We start from the raw sequence: 19,208 nt of genomic DNA, 5'->3' as shown, positions 1-19,208 counted from the left end.
ATACTTTACTTATTTAATAGTCTCGACTCTTTGGTAAAAAATCAAAAATTATCAAAAATTCGAAAAAATTCAAAAATCCGATTTTCTTAAAATTCAACATTTTTTCCTCTCTTTTATGGGATTTAGCTTCGTTATTTTTGTGCTTTTGGAAAATACTTTACTTATTAAATTGTCTCGATTCTTTAGTAAAAAATCTAAAATTATCAAAAATTCGAAAAAATTCAAAAATCCGAATTTCTTAAAATTCAACAGTTTTTCTTCTTTTTTTTTGGGATTTAGCTTCATTATTTTTGTGCTTTTGGAAAATACTTTACTTATTTAATAGTCTCGACTCTTTGGTAAAAAATCAAAAATTATCAAAAATTCGAAAAAATTCAAAAATCCGATTTTCTTAAAATTAAACATTTTTTCCTCTCTTTTATGGGAATTAGCTTCATTATTTTTGTGCTTTTGGAAAATACTTTACTTATTAAATTGTCTCGACTCTTTAGTAAAAAATCAAAAATTATCAAAAATTCGAAAAATTTCAAAAATCCGATTTTCTTAAAATTCAACATTTTTTCCTCTCTTTTATGGGATTTAGCTTCATTATTTTTGTGCTTTTGGAAAATACTTTACTTATTTAATAGTCTCGACTCTTTGGTAAAAAATCAAAAATTATTAAAAATTATCAAAAATCCGAAAAATCGAATTTCTTAAAATTCATTATTTTTTCTTCTCTTTTAGCCATTTAGCTTTATTATTATTTGAATTTTTATTCAAGAGAAAAAATGGAAAACTGAAAAAATTTAGAATTTTTACCATTTCCATGATTTCCATGATTTCCAGATTCTGTAGGAACCCTGCTTTTGTCTGACTTTCTTCTAAATTATTGAATTCAGTGATTTCTGGGGTGAATTTGGTTAAGTTGTAAAATGATTAATTTCTATTTGAATTCGTTTTTTTGAATGTAGAAAATCTGATGTTAATTTAATTCTTTTTTCGTTATGCACGGCAAAAAATATTTAGCTGGATGAACTACAGATTTCACTTTAGTAGCGAAATTCAAGTAAAACTTTTTTCAGTGTGTAATAATTATTATTTCTTTAAAAAGTATTTAATTTAAAATGGCTTTATAAAATAAGCAATGCAAAAGATGACCCAGATACTAATTGTATTTGTTCTAGCCATAGTTTAAGTCTAGTAATGTAAATTCTATTTAAATTGAGACCATTGAGTGAAATTATTTGAATTTTAGTTAGTTAAATCTCAACGTTAGGTTATAATAATTATTTCTTTAAAATTTTTTAAATTGTTTAAAATAAGCAGCCACATACAACATTCCCGCGCGCTTGCGCGCGGATAGTTTGGCTAGTTATTAAAGAAACTCCATTAGTTTAAAAAAAAATTCAAAGATATTCTTCAAAAGTTCTAATTCTTCAAATACTAAAATTCTTTTAGTGTTTTTCACTAAAATTCTTCTATAAATTCATTATTTTTAATAATTAATTAATTATATATTGATAAATTTATAACTAATTTTGGAAGATTAGAACTCTTTTAAAATTGAATTAATTTTGAAATATTTGAGTAAAATTATTTATAATAATTTATAAATCATTGTTTTATGACAGTTGTTCAATATTTAAGTTATTTAAAAAGATATATTATTGTCAAAAATTGAAAAAATAATATAAAAACCCTATTCCAAGTTATATTTTATTTTTATGAATATAAATTTGAATACAAAGCTTTACGTTGTATTATTTTTAAAATTGCTAATTTTATTTAAAATTTCATTTAAAAAACTGAGCAAAAAGTTAGCTGCGCGCGTCAGAGCTCGAATTGTTGTTAGTTATTAGATTAAATTTGATTTTGGAGAAAATATTTTTCTTTTTCTATTTTTGAAGACTATTTCATAAACTGATTTCGATTTCTAAATATAGAGATTTTTTTGATGGAATAAGCATTCTTTTTTTTGTGAGTGGAAATTTTGTATTTCTTCTTTGTTTTGTCTAAATAATTCCGAACGGATTTTGCAAATTTATTCATTGGAGAAGTGTATAATTTTCTTTTTGAATATTTCAGAGAAAGAATTTTTTATAAATCGAAATAATATTCGTGTATTTTTTCCTTGTAATCGATATTTTTATATATTGTCATTTTTATTTTTATATTTAGGTACGCTTTTTAATTTAGATATTTATATTTTTTTTTGGTATTTGTATTTATATTTATAATTCTCATTTTTATATATTAATATTATTAATAATATTTATTTTCATTTTAATATATAATTTGAATTTTTTTAATTTTCTTATAAGCAATTTAAACAATTTTCCACTTAATATTTAAATCAATATTTTTTAATAAATAAATAATAATTTTTTTTAATCAATATTTTTTATTTTTACATTTAGATTCAAAATTACCTTAAAAGTCTCGCATCCCTTGTACTACTGCAGCTGGTACCAGAAGACGTGACACTATTGATACTTCTGCTTCGTCGACTTTTCAGGGAGTCACCGAGATTGTAAATTCCGTTGGCAGTTATGGAAAACGAGCGAAGTCTGTAATATTCCACGCCATCTTCAACTTCACCATCGTCACCAGCAGTATTTCGTTTCATATCCACAAGCATTGGCTGCAAATAATTTTTTGTTTACTATAAATATTTTTCAATTATATTTTTTTTGCATTTTGAATGAAAAAAAACCTCAATTTATTTTTTAATTTCTCTCATTTTCATTACCTATTTCGTAAATAGTTTTTTTCAGATGAAAATTTTTCAAAATAACTTTGAATTTTTCTCAGTAGAAAATGTCAGTTTGTTTCATACAATTTGGCAAGTCAGTAGTAAACCTCAGTTTTAGTCAGACAAATACTTTATATTAACTCTGAATCTATTTATTTAAAATATTATTTTGTTTGTTAAAAAAATAATTCTTAACTATAAGTCACAATATTATTAATTAAAATTATAAATTAAAATTAGTAAGAAAATAATTTTATAAATTTATGATAATTTTCGAAAATATTTAAAATGCCAGAAAAAATTTTTTCCACTTGAAACACTGAACCGTTTTGATTGTTCAAAACTTTAGGAAAATACTTCGTTATGAATTTATTTTGTTTATAAGTAGTAAAGACCAGTTAACGTCAGACGCAATTTTTGTCCTTGTGTTATTATCGAATCAGTAGAATAAGCAACTTTCAGTGAGACAACCATTATTTTTAAAAAATCCTTTTGATTTTTATTAGACGTGAAAAAATCAATTTATGTCTGAAATTTCAGTAGTAATAATCGGTTTTTGTCAGACAAAAAAAATTTTTTTTTTTAAATAAACATTTTAAGGTGGAAATTTTCTAAAAGAAAACGTAGGACTTTTATTAATAGAAAAAAATCGAATTTTACGTCAGAAGTAACTTTTTGTAATGTTCAATTTTTCTAAGTATAAGAGAACAGTTTTTATAGAATAGAATTTTTTTTTTCTATTTTCTTCACTATACTGAAAATAGTTTCTTCTCAAAATGCTAACTTTTGAAAATTTCTTTCATGAATTATATATTTAGAAAGAAAAACTGAAAGAAATATTTTTTGGTAGAGTAAAAATTAACAAACTTTAGGTAATAATTAAAATTAGTTGTAAATCAGTAGTAAACGTCTGTTTTAGTCAGACATGATACACTTCAGAATTGTTCCAATTTTAATCAGTAGTAACATGCAGTTTTAGTCAGGCAGACTTTATAAAATTTATATGTAAAACTGGATAATTCGAATTTTATTTGTAATTCCAATGTTAATATTGAATACTAATTAACATTGAATACTAATTCAATGTTAGTAGTAAAAATAAATGTTTAGTCAGACAAATCTGTTATTTTCACAGTTCTTACTTAGAACTTTATCACTATGAAAGAATTAATTTTTCTCAAAGAGTATTTTACAGGGTAATTTATTATATTTAAGTGCATTATTCAAGAGAAGTTTTTAAAAAGAAATCTCAGTTGTAGTAAAAGTCGGTTTACGGTCGGACAAAGTTTTTTTCTCTCTACAAGAAAAGTGGAATAAACATATTATATTTTTGAATAATCCAATTGTTATTCTACTGATGAAAAAAATTGCAATAATTGATTTTATTATCTAATGAACATTTGCTATATTTTCATTAGTAGTAGAAGTGAGTTTTTAGTCAGACAAGCCTTTTTTCTTATTTCTTTTTCTACTTTTTTCTTTAAAACTTAATTTTTTTCTTAAGAGTAATTTTAATAGGCGAATTTATTATTTTGAATAGCTAAAGTAATTGAATATGTAAAAAAAAATCAGTAGTAAAAGTATTTTATGGTCAGACAGTATTTTCTTTTTTGTCAACAAAATTGAGGCGAATTTATTTATTTATTTAATAGGGAAATTTATTATTTTGAATAGTTAAAACAATTAAATTTCTAAAAAAATTTACTTAGAAATTTAATTAAAAAATTAGGAGTAAAAGTATTTTGTGGTCAGACAGTTTTTTCCTCTACTTTTCGTCAAAAAAATTTGCTTTTATTTTTGTACATTGCAATTATTTTTTTAATAATGAAAATAATTCTATAATAATCGGTTCTGAAAGTAGTAGAATGTTTGTCAGTGTTTGAAATATTTTCAATATTTGTATTAGTGGTAAAAGTAAATTCTATAATAATAGAGAAATTAGAAAAAAATAAGTAGTAAAAGTGGTTTATTGTCAGACAAAGTTTTTTCTCGCTTCAACTGAAAAAATGTCTAGTACTTATAAATTCCTATTGAATCTAATTATATTATTCTACAAATGACAGGAAGTTAAAAAATTGGTTTTATAAATAATAAAGACTTTATATTTTAGTAGTAAAGTAAGTTTTCAGTCAGACATGTTGTTTCTTTCATTTTTCTTTATTTTTCACTATAGAAAATTAATTTTTTTCTTATAGTATTTTACAGCGAATTTTTTATTTTAAACGCATTGTATTAGTCTTATTTCTATATTTTTGTACCCAATTTTTTTCTTTATCAGAAAACTACTACTGGAAAAAGTGCAAAATAGTAATTAGTAGTAAAAGTAAGTTTTTAGCCAGACAAGTATATTTTTAAATTTCTTTCTTTTTGATAACTATATTCGACAAATTTATTCTTCCTCATACATAGTATTTTATAAGAGAATTTATTATTTTAAATCCATTGTTAGAGGAAATTAAAAAAATATTTTTCAGTAGTAAAAGTAGTTTATGGTCAGACAATTTTTTCTTGCCTTTTTATACAGAATAATTGCAGTCTGAATTTTATATTTTTGTTACAAAATTTTTTTTATTATCAGAAAACTACAAATTACTAAAAAAATGGCATTAGTAATTTTTATACTCTTTTCAATTAGTTTTCTAAACTAATGAAAAGAATTCCAATAATCGGTTTACAAGTAGTAAAAGCGATTTTTAGTCAGACATTCATTTTCTTTTAAATTGAAAACGTTTTTTTCGCAATTTCTGTATAAATTTGGAAAAATATTTTAATACATAACATTTAAATTTAAAATACATAACTTTTTATTTTTGTTATTAAATAAATTTCATTTTATACATATTTTGTACATTTGATAAATTTTATTAAAATACATAATATTAAATATAGATTTTCCAGTCAAATAAACCTAATGTTTTTCTTTTAAATATTCTTAATGTGCCTTCAATAAACTTTATTTCCAAATGGATTTGTTCGAAATGATGTTCCCCTATATAATATTCGACTTTTATTCTTGTCACAATTGTAGGGTAACTGAAAATCTATTTAAGACCACTTTCAGAAGTTTTTTTTTCCCCCACTTTCTTTGTGTGCGAGTGTGAAACTTATTTCTAATATAGGTAGGTATTGACCCAAGGGGAATTTCTCTTTGTCAAAAAAATCTTTTTCGTTTAAGAAGCATTTGTACGTATATATTTTTTTTCTTATGAACAAATAGTATAAACTATAATTGTTTATAGAAATTTATTTATTTATTGTTATTTAGAAAGATTAATATAAAAAAAAAATTTTTTTTTAAAAACAATTTCTAAATTATTCCTGAAAAAGTATCATTTATTCTTTCCTCAGCGTTTCTCTCGTCACAGATGCGCGTTAAGGATATGCAAAAAATATATCATCATGCAAATTTATTTCTTTAGACCCACCAAGAAAAATGCTACGTTACTTTTTTTTCCTCCTTCTTTTTTTGTGCTAAAGTAAAAATGCTTTCGAAAAGGAGAGTTATAAAGATAAACACATGTATTTTTTTGGGTGAAAAGAAAACTCAGCATTATTTGTTCTATAAATTTTTCCACTTTTTCTTTGTTTCTTAATATTTTTTTTCTGTATTTTTAATTTCTTTCTGTATTTTTAATTTCTTTCTGTATTTTAAATTTTCTTCTGTATTTTTAATTTCTTTCTGTATTTTTAATTTTTTTCTGTATTTTTAATTTCTTTCTAAATTTTTAATTTTTTTCTGTATGTTTTTAATTTTTTCTGTATTTTTAATTTTTTAAATTGGATTTCTTTTGATTTTATTTGGTTTTATTTATTTATTTTATTTTTTTACTTATTTTTATTTTCTTTATTTCGATTGTATTTTTATTTATTTATTTATTTCGTAACATACACGGGCGACAAAAACAGATCTTTATTCGAACCCTTTTTATTTTTTACTTCTATTTATTTTTTTATTTAGTTTTATTTTTTAGTATTTTATTGTATTTCTTTTTTTTTCTTTTTCTTTTTCTGTTTTCTTTTAATTTATATATATATATATTTACTTCGTAATATAAATGGACTTTAATAAGAGCCCTTTATTCGTAACCCTTTTTACTTTTTATTTAGTTTTATTTTTTATTTCTTAATATTTTTTGATTTCGTTTTATTTATTTTTTTTTATTTTTCTGTTTTCTTTTCAATTTCTATTTATTTCTTTCTTTCGTAACATATACGGAGGTGTCAAAAAGAGCCCTATTTTCGTACATTTTTTATTTTTTTATTTCTAAATATTTTTTATTTTTAAATTTAAGAAAACAAAATTCTTAAATTTGTCTGAATAAATAAATAAACTATTGAAATAAAAAGTTTCTCTCTTCATATAAAAAATATTTAGGCAAAAAAAATGTTAGTGTTTAAATAAATAAATAAATAAAAATATTGACTATTTTTTAATTATAATTAATGATGATAATGCAAATAAATGATAATTTACGATAAAAAAAAGTGACGCGAAAAAAAAATACGTTATGGTAATAAATTGATGTACATTTCGGATCTATAATTACGTTAAAAGTGAGCTAAAAATAAATTGCGGTTTTTGAAAAGTGAAAGAGACGTGAAACACAATAATGACAAGCAGACTCATAAGTGTGGATTAGGGTCATAGCGAATCCTGACACATCCACATATATACTCTCATTTAATCAGCACAGTGTGATGGTCTTCGATCTAAATGTGCAATTTTCCGTGATAACACTATCTCTTCAAATTGATCGCATTTATCAATTTTAAATCACGCGATTCTAAAATTCCTATTCAATTTACAAAAGCAATTAAAACAAATTTACCGAACGTGAAAAAATTGTACACAATTAAAAAATAATTGAAAATATATACCTATAGGTATATATATATATGTAGAAAATTATTAAAATAATTTTATTTTCGTATTTTTTGATTTTTGTGTTTTTGCCTTTTTTGTAAATGTGTATATTGACTAAATAAATAATAATTATATATAAATAAATATTTTATTCATTGTCCGAATGATTTCGTTTTATTTGCCTTAATAATTATTTATATTCATTGCACTGTATTAATTTTTAAAATTTATTGACTTGTAATAATTTCTCTTCGAAAATAATTTGAAAAACAAAAAAAAACCAATTATTAAAAAAAAATATTCGATATTCATTCATTTTTTTTATTTTTTTGACAGTTAAATTTCATTAATTTTGACATTTGAAACTATAGAAAGAAAATTAAGAATCTATTTATTTTTTTCGGTTGAAATATTAAAATAGAAAATATTGGAAAATCGGTGAAATGTTGATATGTTTTTTTAACGGACATAAGTGTAATTTTTTTGAAAAAAGTTTGTCTCGTTCGAAAGAAAAGAAATAAAAGCGAAAGTTTTTTTTTTTTTATTTTTTTTTTGGTTCTTCTTCGATTTGATGAAACAACTTTTCTAATTTTAATCAAAGGAGGGAAAGAGAGAGAGAGAGATAGAAAAAGAAAATAAATAAAAATGTCGTGTCCGTCATTTGGTGATTTGGGAAAAGACGCAAAAGAAGTATTTCGCAGTGGATTTCATTTGGGTTTAGCAAATTTTTCCGTTACGTCAGTTTTCAAAAACTTTAATATTGGCGGAAATTTGAGGCACAATTTGGATGAAAATTCGGTTAGTTGTTTATTTATTTATTTATCAATAAACGTTTAGAAAATAAAAGACTTTTTTGGTTTATTTATTTATTTGGTATCAATGGTTTAGATAATAAAAAAATATTTTGTTTATTTATTTATTATATTTATATTTATAATAATAAATAAATATTTTTAAATAAAAATAAGAACAAATAAAAGAAAATATAATAAAAAAAATAATAATAATAAAAAATAAAAGAAATAATTTTTTTACAATAAATATTAGATAACAATTATTTATTTATTTATTGACCGAGAGAGTGACTTACAACTTTCAATACATAAAAAGTTCATTTATTAAAATTTCGAGAGTGAAAAAAAATTATTTTACCTTTCCTTACATTAATAAATTATTTGGAATAGAGAATTTTTTTTTCCCTTTCTTATTGCTCGAGAGATGAAACATTTTGCAGTTCATAAAATACTTGGCCTTCAATAAGATTGCAAAACAGAATTTCCTATTGGAAATTGCACACAATGTAAGATGAGTGCCAAAGTCTTATCAGATGCATAGGAAGGAGAAGGTTAAGACCCTTGAAAATTTCTTTTAACCCATTTTCTCGATTCCTCGGCATAAGAAAGAAAATTGTATCTTATATGCGAAAAATGAAAATTCCAATGGAGTGCAAGAAAATATATTTTATTACAAATTTGAATAAGAGAAAAACCAATATTAAAAAGTCACAAGAAATTTTCTAATTTTTCTTTTCTTTTTCTTTTTTTTTTGCAGATCAATGGTGGAGCTTTTATTGGTATTGAATCGGAAGATTTCGGTAAAACAATTGGAAAATTCACAAATGGCGGTGTTTTTAGTTTCCAACATTTTTTTAAGAAGGGTTTATTTCAAGATGTCGATGTTAATGGTATTTATTCGTATAATACGGAGTCGACAAAATCAACGATTCAAGTTAATTCGAATTATGCCAGTGATAATTTTCACGGGAATTGCTCATTAAGTTAGTATTTATTATTAAATTAAATTGAAAATTTATTATTTAATTTTTACTTTGTCTTTCTTATTTGGTTCTTTATTTTTTCTATTAAAAATATTTCTTACTTTTTGTTACTAAAAAATATTTTTTATTAAAATTTATTTTTTTTAAATTACTTGCCTATTGACAAAATAAATATTTACTTGATTCGAATAATTTTTTTGTAACGAAACTAATTTTTATTTAAATTAAATAGTTTTTATTTAACTAAACAAATTTTTATATAAAACGACTGTTTTTTATATCTAAATTTAACTAATTCAAATTATTAATTAATTTCAAATCAAATAATTTTGGAACTGAACTAATTTTTATTTGAATGAAAAAGTTTCTATTTACAAATAATTCATAATTGAACCAATAATAATTTCAGTAAATGAATCAATGACAATTAACTAAATTTAAATAAAAAATAATATTGATTCAAGTAAATTTATTTATTTCCTTTATCTCTTCATTTGAAATAAATATTTATTTATTTATTTGATTCAGAGATAATTGTGTTTGATTAAATCATATTATTTTTTCGATGTAAATTAAAAATTGTTTTTTTTTCTTAAACATTTTGAACTAAATTAAAATTTCTTTTTTCTATACAAAAGAAGAAATTCTTCCACTTTTTTTTCTATTTTTGTTTTTTGAAATTTCGATTTTTTTCAAATAAAAATAAAATATAAAAAAATGTGATAACTACAGTACCGCCGTAGCTAATTGTCTCGAGATGAATCTGAACGCAGCTGTCGATCTTGTTTATCGAATTAAGGATATTTTTGTCGGCTATCAAACTGGTTTCGATACAGCGTCAAGTAAATTGACAAAAAATGATTTTGGTCTCGGTTTTGCACTCAACGATATGGATTTTCATTTTCGCTGCAATTCCATTCCCACTGAATTTGGACTTTCAATTCATCGCAAAGGTAAAATTTCTCTTCTTTTAAGTTTAAAAAATTTTTATTAAAAAAAATTCCATTAATGTGCAAATAAGAAACATTTTTCGTTTCTTTTTTTTTATTTCTTTCATTAAAATTTTCAACCAACTTTTATAATTATAAAGAAAAAATACTTTTCAGATTTTGTACTAAAAGTATTTTTTTTTATTTTTAACAAAGCGACTTAACTCGTGCTAATTGCTAATTAATAAATAACACTTGTTACTAGCTAATTGTTAATTGCTAAATGTTAATTAACAGTCAAATTATTGACAAATAATTAATACTTGCAAATTGTTCAATCAATAATTTCTACGTGCTAATTAGTAATATATAATTAACACCAGGTAATTGTTAATTCGTGAATTATTTTGTAAACTTTCAATTTTAAATTAATTTCATTAGAAATATTAAAAAACTTAGATTTAAAAAAAAATTTTAAACTAAAATTCTTCTGAATTACAAATAATTGCAGAAATTCAATTATTTTCAAAAATAGTAAAATTCTTCTCAGAAATTCAATTATTTTCAAAAATTTTCGTCAATTCAACGATTTTTAATATCTACTACTTTAAAAAAAATTCAAAAAAAAAATTCAATTTGTAAAAAAAGAATTAAAAAAATTCTACGCAAAGATATTTTTTTTCATAAATAATAAAAATTTCCAAAGAATTCAATTATTTACAAATTATTTTCATAAGTTATTATTCAATTATTTTCATAATTAATAAACTTTAATGCTGAACTTCAATTATTTTTAATACAATTTTAATGGAATTCCTCGAAAAATGTAATTATTTCAAAAAAATTTTATTAAAATTTATCAAAGATATTCAATTATTTTAAAAAAATTTGCTACAATTTATTTATTAGAATTTCAGTATTATTTTCAATACATTTTTAATTTTTCTTTAAGGAATTAAATTATTTTAAAAAATTTTAATAAAATTCTTGGCAGAATTTCAAATATTTTCAAAAACTTTCCTCAATTCTATGATTTTTAATATCTACTACTTTAAAAAAAATTTCCTAAAATATCCAATTAGTTAAAAAACATTTTAATAAAATTCGACGTAAACATTTCATTATTTTCATAAATAATAACATTTTTAACAGGGATTTAATTATTTTTATAAATAATAACATTTTTAACAGGGATTCAAATATTTTCATAAATAAAAAACTTCAATGCTGAATTTAAATTATTTTTAATACAATTTTAATGAAATTCCTCGAAAAATGTAATTATTTTAAACAAATTTTATTAAAATTTATCAAAGATATTCAATTATTTCAAAAAAATTTTGCTACAATTTATTTATTAGAATTTCAGTATTATTTTCAAAACATTTTTAATTAAATTTCTTTCAAGAATTAAATTATTTTGAAAAATTTTAATGAAATTCTTTGCGTAACAATTCAATTCTTCTTCAAAATAATTTTAATAAAATTCTTCGCAAAAATTCAATTATGTTTAAAAATTTACAAAAATTCTCGTCAAAATTTCAATAATCTTTATAAATAATAAAATTTTTCTCCGAAATTCAATTATATTCAACAATTTTAACAAAACTCTTGGTAGAATTTAAACTATTTTTAACACAATTCTCAGCAAATTTTTCGCAAAATGCAATTATTATTATTCTTTAAAATTTTATTAAAATTTGTCAAGAGAATCCAATTATTTAAAAATTTGTTGATAAAATTTTTTTTTAATTTTTTTTTAAGAATTTTTTTTTAAGAAACAATTCAATTGTTTAATAAAATATTTATTTTTATAGTTAAATAATTAAATTTTCGTTGAATTTTCTAATAAATATTGATTTAAAAATAAATTTTAAATTAAAATCTTTGAAAATTTGAACTTTTTACACTTTTAATTAAGAATTTTGTAGAATTAATTTTTCTCAATAAGTTTAATTGAATTTTTTTTCAAATTATTTGAAGTTTTTAATTTCTAATATATATCAATTATTTTAAAAAATTCTAATAAAATTCTTGTCAAAATTTTTAATTATTTTCAAAAACTTACTTTATAATAAAAAATTTCTAAAAGAATTCAATTAGTTAAAGAAATTTTTAATAAAATTATACGCAAACATTTAATTGTTTTCATAAATAATAAAAATCAATGATGAATTCAATTATTTTTAATACAATTTTCATCAAATTTTTCGAAAAATGCCATTATTTTTAAAAATTCTATTAAAATTTAAATTCCATTAAATTTTTAAGAGAATTCAATTTTTTAAAAATTTGTTGATAAAATTCCTTATGATGTTCAATTTAAAGAAATATTCAATTGTTTAATAAAATATTCATTTTTATTGTTAAATAATTGAATTCTCTTAGTGCTTTCTAATAAATATTGAATTAATAATGAATTTCAAATTAAAATCTCTGAAAATTTGAACTTTTTATACTTTTAATAAAGAATTTTGTAGAATTAATTTTTCTCAATAAGTTTAATGAAATTTTTTTTTTAATTATTTGATGTTTTAATTTCTAATATATTTAATTGAAGAATTAAATATTTAATTAAATTGATTATAATATTATTTATATTAATAATTAATTATTTGCAATTATAAATTAAAAATTAAAAAATATTTAATAGTAAAAAAATAAAATTAAATAAAATTAAATAAAAAATAAAATTAGTATCGCGTGTTAATTGTGAATTGTTAATAGTTATAATTAGTTATAAATAATAATTCGTTATAACGAGTGTTAATTGTTTGTTCTCCAAATTAAATACAGAATTAAAATTAAAATAATTGAAATAATTAAAATAATTTAAACAGTGAGCGATAATTGGTCTGTGGCGATGAATGGACTGTTCGCAAAAAAAGGCGATTCACAATTATGGACATTGGGAATTGGTGGAAAATACGAATGGCCGGACGGTGCGATATTTCGCTGGAAACTGGACAAAGATCAACAAATAGGAATAAGCTTCAGTCAAAGGCTACGCGACATGCTGAATTTGACACTGTCCTTCAATATTGACAGTGCAAATCTAGACAGCGGTGGCCACAAGGCTGGTATCAGCTTTGAATTAGAAGCTTGATTGTCATTTCCAGAATTGTAATTAACAGCCTTTCCCCTCTTACCCCTTCTTTGCCTGTGTGCAAGAATTTCAATTTCGAAAATATAAATATACATTTAAATAAACATTTTTGAACCACAATTTTTGTTTATTTCACTTTATATCAGAGGATGATGGAGATTTGAAAAATTTTTATTTCCTAATATTTACTGTACTCGAGGCTATAAAATGTTTGTAAATTTGTCTGACTGAAACTATATTTGAACTACTTGCAAATACAGATTGAGAAAAAAAGGGAAAAAATTTGTAATATTTTTTTTTGTGACTATTTAGGGTATTTTTACTTTTTATGTGTGCGAAACTCTCTTGTAATTATTATGAAAGATGGAAAGAAAAAATAAATAATTTAAAAAATAATTGTCTGGCAGAAGTTTACTTTTACTACATTTTTTTTTTTACAAAATTTACAAATATTCTAAACGAAATTGATTTTTTTTGCTAATTTTAGTAAGAATAGAATTCTCTTTTTACAGAAATTATTTAATTTTAGTAAAAAGAGAATTCTTTTTTTACAAAAATTATTTTCTAGTTATCACTAATATAAGAAATAATCTGCAATTATCTGATTACCATTTTTAAATATTTTTGAGTTTTATTTCATTTTTTTTTAAATTAAAAATAAAAATTTGTCTGACCATAACGCACTTTTACTACTTATCACAAAATTAAAAAATTTCGTCGCTGATAATTACTTTTACTAAAATTTTTTTTAACAAAAAAGCAAATTAGACAGAAATTTCTATCTTAGTAATTATTTTTACTACTGATTTTCGAATTTTGAGAATTGGTAGTAGTAAAAGACAGTTTTAGTCAGACAAAAATTAGAATGAGTATAAGAAAAAAAAAACAGGAAAAATTAAAAAATAAATTTTTCCAAACCTTGTGCCGAGGAACTGCTGGCATACTGCTCGTTCGGCCACGATATTGTCTTGGAATTGGTCCACGTGAGCCAGAGGCCGAGCCCGATGGACTTGTGGGACTTGGACCACCGGGACTTGCACCAGGACTCAGGTGCGATGTACAGGAAGCTGCTCCGGGACTAATTGCCGGCGTTCTCGTTGGACTTCTCGACGATGGTGACAAGTGACCCCAAGGACCCGCTTCTGCCTGCAGAAATCTATAATCAGAGAAAAAATAAATATTTATTAAATTATTTAATAATCAAATATTTTATTTTTCAATATTTTACAATAATAAAATATTTTATTATTTAATTGTTAATGAATAAAATATTTTATTATTTAATTCTTTAGTAGTAAAATAAAAATTAATTTTCCTTTATTTAAATATTTTTCCGTAAAATATTCTCAATTTTGAAAAATTAAAAATATTTTGCAAAATTAAAAATTTTTAATTTGAAACTAAACAAATGTTTCGAATTCTGGCGAAAAATAGGACGGATTTTATTATAATAGAAAAATAATATAAATTTTTTTTCGCTAAAATACTATTTATTTACAGTACATGATAAATAAAAATAATTATAGTAAAAAGAAAAAATTCAAAAATAAATAAAAAATAATTAGTAAAAAAGTAGATAAAAAATAAATAAAAAATAATTAGTAAAAAAGTAAATAAAAATAAACTAAGAGTTTGTCTGGCCATAACGGACTTTTACTACTTATCACAAAATTAAAATTTTCCGTTGCTGATGATTACTTTTACTAAAAAATTATTAACAAAAAAGAAAAATAAATAAAGAAATAAATAAAAAATATAAATAAAAAATTGAAAAAAAGAACTTGGCAAGATTATTTTAGGCCTATCGAGATTTTTTTCTTTTTTGAAATCTTTTTATTCCAAACTGCTTATGCGGGCAAAGTTTATTTCTTAAAGTGGGTCAAGTCGTTTTGTTGGAAGTTCACATTTCAAGAGGAAGAGGCAATTTTTCTTTAAGAATAGATTGTTTTTTGTTTCAGTGAATTTCTTTATTAATTACATATTTACTTTTTAAGTAAAGCAAACAAAAATTTCAAGAAAAAAAAAGTTTTTTTTTTAACTTTTTAAGTAGTGTAAGTCAGTCTTAGTCAGACAGGGTAATTACAAATTTTACTAGATATATCAGTAGTAAAAGGTATCTTAAGTCAGACAAAATATTCTTTTTCTTCTGTTTTTAAGTAGTTAAAAATGGATGAAATTTTGTCAATCAGTAGTAAAACTCAATTTTAGTCAGACAAGATATATAATTACGAATTTTACTATATATCAGTAGTAAAAGGTATTTTAAGTCAGACAAAATATTCTTTTTTTCCACTCTTTATAAGTAGTAAAAAAAATGCAATTTAGAAGATTATGGATAAAATTTTGTCAATCAGTAGTAAAAATCAGTTTTAGTCAGACGTTTTACTATTACGGAATTTTACTATCAGTAGTTAAAAAAATTTAAGACAGACGAAATGTTCTTTCTTTTTTCTGTTCGTAAGTAGAAGAAACAATATAAATTGGTCCTGGATGGATAAAATTTCGTCATTAGTAGTGCAAGTCAGTTTTAGTCAGACATATATTTGGAATTTTAGAATCAATTTTAGTAAAAGGGATTTTAAGTCAGACAATAAAATTTGTTCGTCCGTGTATAAAAATTTAGTTGATAGTAGTATAAGACCGTTTTAGTCAGACAGAAAGATTTGGAATTTTACAATCAGTAGTAAAAAGCATTTTAAGTCAGACAAAGAATTTTCAGTTTTTCTTTGATTGTAAAATGTAGAAAAAAAATTTGGTCTTCCGTGGAAAAAAACTTTGTTAATAATAGCACTAGTCAGTTTTAGTCAGACAGGGAAATTCAGAATTTTACTATGATTAGTAAAAGGTATTTTAAGTCAGACAAAATATTCTTTCTTTCCTGCTTATTAGTAGTAAAAAGAAGGGAATTTAGTAGACAATGGAATAAATTTCGTTAGTAGTAGTACAAGCTAGTTTTAATCAGACACGTTTGAAATTTTATTGTTAGTAGTACTAGATATTTTAGGTCAGACGAAATATTTTTGCTTTTACGTGCTTATAAGTAGAAAAAAATAAAATTTGGGTGTCGATGGACTAAATTTTGTCACTAGTAGTGCCAGTCAGTTTTAGTCAGACAAAGATTTGGAATTTTACAATCAGTAGTAAAATGCAATTTAAGTCAGACAACAATTCTTATTTTCTCTTTTTTTGTAAGTAGCATAGAAAAAATACAGTTCAATCATTCGTAGCCAAATTTTGTGAATAGTAGTGCAAGTAAATTTTAGTCAGACAGAATTTTTATAATAGTAGTTAAGATCTATTTTAGTCAGACTATTTCGAAATTTTATTAATATTCCAAGAATTCTTGTATAATATTAATAAAATTTGGAAGAAGACGAATTTTCTGTCATTAAAAAATTTTTTCTTTCTGTTTTAAATAGCCAAAAAAATTCGTAACAAACTTTTGTTTACAGTAGTGCAAGTCACTTTTAGTCAGACAGATAATTTCGGAATTTTTAAATTATAAGTAGTAAAAAAAATTTCTGGGCATAAAAGAAGAATAATTTTTCTCGTAAATAGCAAATAATAACAAAATTTCGACATTAGTAGTAGTACGTAAGTAACTTTTAGTAAAACCAAAATTACGTTTTTGTTCTACTATATCAGTAGTAAAAGTACTTTAAAGTCAGACAAAGAAAAAAATTCCTCCCTCTTTTATAAAAAAATTATTTACGAAAATTGTCAGTTCCTTTACTTTCTAAATTTATAACAAAAAGTGGGTCAATTTTTCGAACGGCAGGAAAATATATAATGTACAGTTTATTTTTGAAGAAATAATTAAATGATGGACAAAAACGATGAAAAATACGGAAATAGAATTTTAAAGAGAAAATATTTTCTATACACAAGAAGACGTAGTTTTGAATGAAAAGAATCGAGAGAAGGCAGTCAACCTTTAAAGTCTAATATTGACACCACTTGTATGTGTATGTGAATATAAAAAAAAGAGAGAGAGAGAGAAAGTAGATAAGAAAAGAAAATGTTGAAAAGTGTTGGTGAGGACATAAAGTGCAAAAATTCAATTTCTTGATGGTTACTATTATTATTATTATTATTATTATTATTATTATTATTATTATTATTATTATTATTATTATTGTTACTATATATTATACCTGTGTAGATCTGGTGTTGGTCTCGCAACTGCAATACTTGAACTTCTTCTCCTTGAAGGAACAGTCGGTGATTTTGGTCCTTCTGAAGATGAATGAATCTGTGCACCGGAAAATGATGTCCCATGTACTCGCACCTCGATTTCACTGCTTCGCCTTTGAAATGTTTTTTTATTCCTTCGCTTATTCTTTGCATCCGCATTCGTGAAATCTCCTTTTCTGTAAATAATTTTACGAAAATTTTTATTTATATATATCAGAATAATCACATATGTGGCAATAAAATTTTACAAAAATTTGTTTATTATTATGCAATAAGCAAAATTCAGAAAGAATTTTTTATTCCTACTCAAACTGTTTAATTATTTTTTATTAATTAATATTATTATTTTTAATTATTTTTATTAATGTTTCATTATATATAATTAAATTATTTATATTATTATATTAATTATATATAATTAATTATACACTAAACAAATTTTATTTTAATACAAAAATTTGTAGCCAACCAAAAAAAATTTATTTGAATTAAACATATTTTATAATTAAATTGAACGTAATTTTTATTGAATTCAAAATTATTATCAAAATAAAAAATGTAATCAAAAATAATATTTGGTTGAATGTATAACAAAGATAATTATGTTTTATTCAAAATTTCAAATATATTGTTTTCTCAGTGTATTATTATTATTATTATTATTATTATTATTATTATTATTATTATTATTTTATTTTATTTTGCTATTTATAAATATATGTAATTGAATTGTTTCGAAGGATGTTTTAAAGTTTTTGAAACTAATTTAATTCTATAGAAATTTTTTATAATTAATTAAGAACATAATTGAATACTTTCCTGAAATTTTTTTTTTGAAAATAATTGAATTTTTTCGATGGATTTATTAAAATTTTTAAAAATAATTGAATTTTGTTGAAAAATGTTATTAAAATTTTTTAAAAAATTGAATTTTTGCAAAGAATTTTACTATTTATAAATATAATTGAATTGTTTCGAAGGATTTATTAAAATTTTAGAAAATAATTTAATTTTATAGAAATTTTTTATAACCATAATTAAGAAAATAATTAAATAAAAAATTGAAAAAATAAAATAATTGAATTCTTTCTTGTTATTTTTTTGAAAATAATGGAATTTTTGCAAAGAATATTATCTATTTATAAATATAATTGAATTGTTTCGAAGGATTTATTAAAAATTTTTTAAATAATTGAATTTTTTTGAAAAATATTATTAAAACATTTTAAAAAAAATGAATTTTTGCAAGAAATTTTACTATTTATAAATATAATATTTAAAAATATAATTTCGAAGGATTTATTAAAATTGTAGAAAATAATTGAATTCTGTAGAAATTTTTTATAACCAATTAAAAAAACAATTTAAATCTTTCCTGAAATTTTTTTGAAAATAATTCAATTTCTGCATAAAGAATTTTACTATTTAAAAATATAATTGAATTGTTTCGTAGGATTTATGAAAATTTTTAAAAATAATTGAATTTTTTTGAAAAATGTTACTAAAAAAATTTTTAAAAATTGAATTTTTGCAGAGAATTTTACTATTTTTAAATAATATAGAATTGTTTTGGAAAGGATTTATTAAAATTTTAGAAAATAATT

The 19,208-nt window shown here is 21.6% G+C and overlaps 2 protein-coding genes across 5 annotated transcripts in view; one reads left to right on the top strand and one right to left on the bottom strand.

The window, feature by feature from the left end:
• The window catches only part of LOC122506016 (peptidylprolyl isomerase domain and WD repeat-containing protein 1), a 36,827-nt gene extending 34,298 nt beyond the window's left edge, over positions 1–2,529 (top strand). Inside the window, exon 9 of the mRNA XM_043617973.1 lies at positions 2,400–2,529. The gene's annotated coding sequence lies outside the window, so the exon portion shown is untranslated. The remainder of the gene's footprint in view (positions 1–2,399) is intronic.
• LOC122506018 overlaps positions 1–19,208 on the bottom strand; it is a 60,677-nt gene that overhangs the window by 23,394 nt on the left and 18,075 nt on the right. For all 4 annotated transcript variants that reach the window (XM_043617979.1, XM_043617980.1, XM_043617978.1 and 1 more), the window contains exons 3-5: positions 17,565–17,780; positions 14,329–14,566; positions 2,412–2,623 (exon numbers count right to left, since the gene is read on the bottom strand). In XM_043617979.1, the coding sequence (XP_043473914.1) occupies positions 2,412–2,623; positions 14,329–14,566; positions 17,565–17,780 (666 nt within the window). The remainder of the gene's footprint in view (positions 1–2,411; positions 2,624–14,328; positions 14,567–17,564; positions 17,781–19,208) is intronic.

The sequence above is a fragment of the Leptopilina heterotoma genome, unplaced genomic scaffold (assembly GCF_015476425.1).
Source record: "Leptopilina heterotoma isolate Lh14 unplaced genomic scaffold, ASM1547642v1 Lhet_39, whole genome shotgun sequence".
NCBI classification, from domain to species: Eukaryota; Metazoa; Arthropoda; class Insecta; order Hymenoptera; family Figitidae; genus Leptopilina; species Leptopilina heterotoma.
Note: the sequence above shows the minus strand (reverse complement) of the source record. Positions and strands in the feature narration are given on the sequence as shown.